The 7,009-nt window shown below is 38.0% G+C and overlaps 2 protein-coding genes across 2 annotated transcripts in view; both read left to right on the top strand.

Annotated features, from left to right (window-relative positions):
* Positions 1–126: 126 nt before the first annotated feature.
* LOC134178198 (E3 ubiquitin-protein ligase RNF31-like) lies at positions 127–1,042 on the top strand. Its single transcript, XM_062645019.1, has 3 exons — positions 127–492; positions 549–717; positions 774–1,042. Exons 1-3 carry the CDS (start codon positions 293–295, stop codon positions 849–851), a joined length of 447 nt encoding a protein of 148 aa, XP_062501003.1. The 5' UTR covers positions 127–292; the 3' UTR covers positions 852–1,042.
* Positions 1,043–1,560: 518 nt separating this feature from the next.
* Positions 1,561–7,009, top strand: part of LOC134178194 (5'-nucleotidase-like) — a 5,762-nt gene continuing 313 nt past the window's right edge. The window contains exons 1-20 of the mRNA XM_062645011.1: positions 1,561–2,088; positions 2,156–2,242; positions 2,329–2,471; positions 2,527–2,652; positions 2,924–3,049; positions 3,112–3,280; positions 3,489–3,584; positions 3,674–3,786; positions 4,126–4,180; positions 4,245–4,417; positions 4,714–4,791; positions 4,885–5,000; positions 5,074–5,116; positions 5,551–5,589; positions 5,652–6,017; positions 6,076–6,177; positions 6,289–6,381; positions 6,450–6,512; positions 6,581–6,676; positions 6,751–6,810. Of these exons, the coding sequence (XP_062500995.1) occupies positions 1,722–2,088; positions 2,156–2,242; positions 2,329–2,471; positions 2,527–2,652; positions 2,924–3,049; positions 3,112–3,280; positions 3,489–3,584; positions 3,674–3,786; positions 4,126–4,180; positions 4,245–4,417; positions 4,714–4,791; positions 4,885–5,000; positions 5,074–5,116; positions 5,551–5,589; positions 5,652–6,017; positions 6,076–6,177; positions 6,289–6,381; positions 6,450–6,512; positions 6,581–6,676; positions 6,751–6,810 (2,511 nt within the window). The 5' untranslated portion in view covers positions 1,561–1,721. The remainder of the gene's footprint in view (positions 2,089–2,155; positions 2,243–2,328; positions 2,472–2,526; positions 2,653–2,923; positions 3,050–3,111; positions 3,281–3,488; positions 3,585–3,673; positions 3,787–4,125; positions 4,181–4,244; positions 4,418–4,713; positions 4,792–4,884; positions 5,001–5,073; positions 5,117–5,550; positions 5,590–5,651; positions 6,018–6,075; positions 6,178–6,288; positions 6,382–6,449; positions 6,513–6,580; positions 6,677–6,750; positions 6,811–7,009) is intronic.

Genomic DNA, 7,009 nt, shown 5'->3' on the forward strand with positions numbered 1-7,009 from the left:
GTTGTAGATTGCCCTAGGTGCAAGTTTAGATATGCTTTGGCTAAAGGAGGTTGCATGCTCTTTAAGTGTACACAGTGTCCTCATGAATTTTGCAGTGGCTGCTCACAGCCTTATCTGAAAGTCAGACTGTAGGGTGTTGTTTGTTAGCCATTGTGACAGTTTTTTTGTGTAGGCGGAGGCCTGTCAAAGATTTGATGATTGTAGAACACGTGGTCTTCATGCTCACCATCCTCGTGATTGTTTGTTCTTTTTACGGGATAACTCAATACAAGACTTGCAACAGCTATTGAAAATGCACAATATTGAATATAACACAGAAATACCACCAGCTGCAGGTGCACAGGATGAAGAAGAAGAGGCACCAGAGGTGGCTGCTGCAGGACGTGATCATAGATTGACCTGTACAGTTACAGAACAAAAAGAAACACCCGATGGACTGCAAGATGAGCCATGTGGTCGAGTCTGTAAAGAAGGGTTTGCAGGACTGTGCGAGTAGGCAATATTCTTTTTTGTGTTGTTTGTGGTGTTTATTTTGTGTACAACTACAGACTTCATTACAAGGAGTATTTGGTTCAACTGATCAATGTCAACAACATTGATCCTATTGACACTATGAATGAAGATTACATTCTACCTGTACTGCTTCGTGAGAAGAAGGAAGTTCCTGCAAGGCAGATTGGTGAGTCAGATGCAGACTACATAGAGAGGCTGCGACAGGTGAGAGGACTAGTTCTTTAAGCATAGAGTTGTTGACAATATTGGTCATTGTTTAGTACATGAAAAATGAAATTCATCTTCAGCAAAGAGATGGACGTGGGGTGTTGCAGGGAATGTGTGAAGTCATTCTGTGACTGTATCTTTTTACATAATTATGGCAAGTCTTTTGAGACAACGTGAATTTGTAGAGTACTGTTTGCAAGTGGATGTCATAGTAATTCTCAGCAAGTTGATTATTGTGTATTGTATTCTACTTTGATGTAGTAGCTATGACAGGTGGATGTTGCTAACAAGTGGTTTGTCAATACATCTATGGTGACTGAACAGAATTTGCAAGATACATGGAGAGAGTGCGATTCAAGAAATGTAGGTTGATGCTTAAAAGAATTAATTAAATAGTGATACTCCTTGGCTATGCTCCGTTTTTCCTAACAGTTCTTTATTATAAAATTAATTGCTATTATTCATCTGCAAAGAAGCAGTTTACATTTGTATTTTTTAGATAATTCGCTACATGCATTCCAACATACTTATCCCAACACGTACTTAGGTTTTTTAGTATGGTGTGGTCTAGCTAGTGCACGTGACTCCAGTCAGTCGTAACTAGAAACTGAATGCTCGAGGTTCACTATGCCTCTTCGTTGACAAAACGTTGCCTGTTTGTAAGAATTAAATTAGGCGGATTATAACCTTGACTGTTTGTCTTTAGACAATTTTCAAAAAGTACAAGCAGTCAACGTCGGCGAGTCATTGATTTCTTTACACGTCGGTTAGTGAACATGTAGCATTTTAGTATTTGTGCTGTACGTACCAAAACTGAGACATCTACTCACGTTTATTTTCATAAAGATTAATTCCAGGCCTAAATTAAATTCAAAACAGAGAGGTCGGGATTCCAAAACAATTGAAATTAATACACCAGCATATTTTTATTTTATTCAATTTTATCCTACAAGTGAGCACCAGTGTAGCCGCGCTTGTGAATGACTGCGTGAGAACCACAGATGGGATGTGGAACAAGCTCAACTGCGACAGTGAAATCGAATGCACGACCCGATACTAATCACAAACAGCAGCAAGTAGCTACAGGCGCCTCGACAAGTCGCCAATCAACGCACGCAGAAGTCACACTTCCGCCCCAAACGACTGCAGACCCACCCGCTACACAGCCGCCTCAACCCAACGAGGAAACGAATCAATTAGCGTCTTCTCCGCTTCTTACCGTCGTACATTTCAATGACGCCTACTGCGTCGATGAGCGAGAAAGCGAGCCTGTCGGAGGAGCTGCGCGCTTCGTGGCTGCAGTCAAGAGACTGAGCAATAAGAAGCCTCTCGTTTTATTCAGTGGCGGCGTTTTCTGTCCGTCCATTTGTAAGTTTACCGGTTGCCATGCGGCCAATAGAAGGCGTGGTCATCTGGAAATGTTTTTATTTTTTAGTGAGCAATGTGACGAAAGGTAGACATATGGTGCCTGTTCTAAATGAACTGGACGTTAAAGCAGCAGCTATAGGAAACCATGATTTTGGTAGAGATGTCGCTAACTTTTAAATTAAATTTATCAGTTACAATTAATTAATAATTTCTTTGATTATTTCATATTTACTTTTACAGATTTTGGGTTGGATAATTTGGTTGAACTGATTGAATCGACGAATGCTGTTTGGTTGCTAAGCAACGTTACTGATAATCAAAATCTAATAAGTCAACCTTTAGCTGGCTGCAGTTGTGTAGTTATAGATTGGGAAGGTCGAAAGGTAAGTGTGGACACATCACGTTAAATGTTTTATGAAATAGTTTTTCTTAATATAGGTAGGCCTGATGGGTTTGGCTGATGAAGATTGGCTGGAAACGATGGCTACAGTGGAAGCAAGTGATGTCACGTACTCTGATTTTGTTGTCCAAGCCAAGCAAACGGCTAATCAACTACGACGTGAGGTATATTATATCATTTGATATATATATATAGTTAATCTTGTGAGCAATCATGCTGCTTGTCTAAACATATAATTTTTATGTATTTGTTGATTTAACTCAAAGATTTATTTTTATTGCATTCATGTGTGCAAAACATGCATGCATGCATATATTATTATTTATACATCAACCACAAGCTAAGTTTATGATGATTGTAGCTATACATTACATGAATAGAAGACACAAATTATAATATTGTTATAATCATATGATTTTTATTGCAATACGACAGGGTGCTGAGATTGTGATTGCACTCACTCACATGAGAATGTCAAGTGACACCATCCTTGCCGAAAAAACTCAGGGTGTGATTGATTTGGTACTTGGTGGTCGCAACCATGCATATGAAACAAAACAGGTTTGTGCATGCATGGACATGTAGTGAACTATTTGTTTACTGATTTTCTCGATGCATGGTAGGTTGGCGATATTTTGGTGTGCAAGAGTGGAACAGATTTTCGAGAATTTAGGGAAGTCACTATTGATTTTAGTAGTGGTGGAAAGCCTCATATTGAGAGCTTCAGACGTGAAGTCACATCTGATATCCCAGAAGATGAAGTTGTGAAAGCTGCCTTGAGTAAATATCAAGGTACTTGGAATGCATGAGTTAGGCTTGTTGTTAATTGTCTATTCAACTGTTTGTGCATCTTATTTTCTGGTGCATCTTATTTTCTGGTTGCTTGCATTTTGCTCACTTAATTATGTGTTGTTTAATGCATTAATTAAAGTCATGTTATATATTATATTACTATAATGTGTTATTTATGCATTAAAATTGTGTTATTTTTGTCATCTAGACGCACTAGAGCATCAGATGGAAGAAGTACTTGACACCATTGAGTTTCAACTTGAAGGCAGATTTACTAAGATGAGAAAATGCGAAACAAATCTTGGTATTAAAGATGGCTGTTTTATTAAACTATGTTTTAGTGTAGTCGGTCATAATTAATTGTTTTGCGTATTACATTAATTTTTGGCATAGGAAATCTGATTGCTGATGTCATGAAGCAAGTCACTCATGCAGATGTTGCTCTTATTAATTCAGGAGCAGTGAGATCTGATGCAACACATGGTCCAGGAGAAATCACACTGAAAGTAAGTTGTTGTTAATATTAATTGTATCTTGTTTGATTTCTGGCTGGCTGAAACCCAATGGCACCAGATCGAGTTACAGCTGCATCTAGCTGCAAGAGCTTTTTATAGTATCTACTTTTCTCTTAATATATAGTTTTCTTCTAGATGCAGGCCAACAATCTGTCACTGCATGCATGGCTATTAAACTCTTGTCTTTTTGTCTTCTGTCTTTTTGTTTATTTGTTTGACAACTTCTGTATAGTGCAACTGTTTGCTTCAAAAATGTATTGTATTGGCTTTTGCTGTTTAATTAAGTTAATATATATGATAACTGCATGCATGCTTAATTAATTGTTGCAGGATTTGTTGGCAATCTTGCCGTTTCAGAATACAGTGACTGTGTTGGAGGTAACAGGTCTGGCATCATTATCGTTGTCATAAACAACTGCACGTTTTTGTTTATTTTGTACTTGTTTTAGGCTTACAGTTGATTTCCATCTTGGAAAATGGAGTTTCACAGTACCCAGAACTTAAAGGACAATTTCCTCAAGTGTCTGGTGTTAAATTCAGTTTTGACCCTTTATGCGAGCCACACAATCGTGTTTTGAAAGACTCTATTTTGATAAAGAATGAGCCTTTGGATGAAACCAAGGTAACAACACGTGACTCGTTGATTGATAGAAATGTGTATAGCGATGAAGCTGTACAGACATCTGACTCATATTTTGATTTGAGAATTAACTTGCTTGAAGTTGGATGTCTGTGTTTGAATGAGTAAATAAAGTTCTATAGTCGTTTGTGCAAATGGACTTGGACTTCTAAATAATCAACTTGAACCAAACAAATGTTTGTATTTTACTGTGTTTAAAGCTTACTAAAGCTCAATAATTCATGACTTGTCATCAAGTGTATGTGTTTTATATATGATCTCTCTTGGTGCAATTGCAGGCATACAAACTATGCACAATAATGTACTTGGCATCAGGAAAGGATGGATATGATATACTTGAACATGCCAAAGTGCTGGTGCGTCTTCTATTTATAACCAATAGGGTTGTCAATTAACAGCTGACACACTGTGATGACCTACACCTGTTGTTGCTTGTTTTGTGTAAAAAGTTGTCAGAAGAAAATTGTCCTCCTCTACCAGTCATCATACAAAATCACTTCAACTCAGTGGCAATTCAACGAGGAGTCAAGCATTGCAAACGAAAGCACAAACAGAATCCCAACTTGTAGGTTTACATATTATGCATGTGTATAAATTAAGTCTTAATTAATTAATAAAAATTATTCTATTGTTGTTAGACACTCAACCTCTGGAGATGCAGCAACATATTTCTATCCAAAGGTAATGGAATTTTAGTCAGAAACAGTAACATAATAGTATTGTAATGTCTATGAGCAATGAAGTGTACACGTGCATTGTGAGGTAAAGGTGGCATACAAGAGTGGGGGGAGAACCTAGATGAGTCCAATTGAAGAATACCACTTTGCATGACACTCTAATGTGCTAGCTGGGCAGTGGTTGGTGTTATATTGAGAGGCAAATTGCAGAGTGCTGATTTAGAAGTTCACAACAGTCAAATGCACTGCAATGAAAGGCAGTTATGTCACTTTCTGATCTGTTCATACTGTACTCAGATAAACATACATGTCTAAACCATTTTTCATTGTAAAATGGTCATTGTTTTCATTTTGAAGTCTGTTTTAATGTTTTTAATACACTCTACAGTTCTTGGAATTGGTTAGATTATCACTTTCATTGTCTGCAATTTTTTTCAGGTAGAAGGAAGGATTACAGCTGTTCATAAGGAACGAGAAGTCGGTAACAATATCACTGCTGTTGTGTTTATGCTGTTTTGAATGTTACATGTTGTCTTCAGGTGGAGGTTTCTATTGAGAGAGACTTAAAAAATGTTGATGGAGCAGTGGAAGCAACTGTCACAAATCTGGAAACAGATAAGGCTGCAGATGAAGCCAAAATCGGTTCCAGTGAGCATGAAAAGGAAATCGTGGCAGAACATCAAACTGGGGAAACAAAGGATACAGAAACACAATGTGAAAGTGACAGTCATGTTCAAGGATCTCCACCTTCCAATGATGCAGAACACAAACATGAAGGTCAAACAGCAAGTGAGCAAGATGATACTTTAACTGAATTGAAGTCAACAGCTCGAAAAGGACCACCAGAACAGATCAGTGAAACACAAGCCAAGCAGGAGCCATGTCACATATCACCACCATTAAAGGTAAGCATAGTTAGTATACAATCATTGATTCCCAACTGCAACACACCAACTGCCTCAGAGAACAACAAGTCAACTGAAAGCTGTTGAAATCACAGAAGTCTCATCTGAAGATGAAATGTATGCTCTGTGGGAAGCAGTGAAAAGCAACAACATTGATCAGGTAGACTTAGTTAATAAATTGATCAATAAGTGTGTTTATAGACAACAAGCAGTCATATGCAGTATAATCATAATCTCGGCTGTTTCTGCATTTTCTCATTCTTGTTCAAAGGTAAAGACATTGATCAAGGAAGGAATCAACCCATCACAGCTGGTGGACACACGAACAGTCCTACATTTAGCTGCAGAAAAAGATCTTGTGGAAGTTTGTCTTTTTGTTTTTCGAAATATCTTACATCTGCTAACCATCAGTCTTTCTTATGATTACTTTAGGTTGCCACATTCTTGCTAAACATATGTAAGGTTAAGCCAGACATCCATGATGAAGTATTGCAGGTTGTATTGAAACATTGATGTCGTATACAAGTGTATTTCTTTTAACACACAATATGATCATTTCATAGTCAACTCCCCTTCATATTGCTGCTGATGGCGGACCAGAAGAGGCTGATTTTGGCTCTGCAGCTGTGGCAGTGCTTTTGCTAGACAAGGGCGCCAATGTGTGTGCTGTTGCTGTACACAGACTGGATGGTTGTATTGTAGTCCTGAATTGTTTATGTTGTTTAACACGTAGATCAATGCTGTTGACTTGCTGGGCAATACCCCATTACATTTGGCATGCAGCACTGGACAAGTAAATGTCATGTTTGATTCAGTTTTCATGTCTGTCTGGTCTGTCTGTGTTGTCTGTCTGTCTGTCTGTCTAGTGTCCATTTTGCCACTTAGCCTTCTGCCCGACTGTCTCACAAATTTAACTGCTCATACGTCTTACGTCTGTCCTATCTACATTCCTGTCAAATCAACCAACCATTACATTCCTCACAAAATTCAAG

Source organism: Corticium candelabrum, chromosome 4, assembly GCF_963422355.1.
Source record: "Corticium candelabrum chromosome 4, ooCorCand1.1, whole genome shotgun sequence".
NCBI classification, from domain to species: Eukaryota; Metazoa; Porifera; class Homoscleromorpha; order Homosclerophorida; family Plakinidae; genus Corticium; species Corticium candelabrum.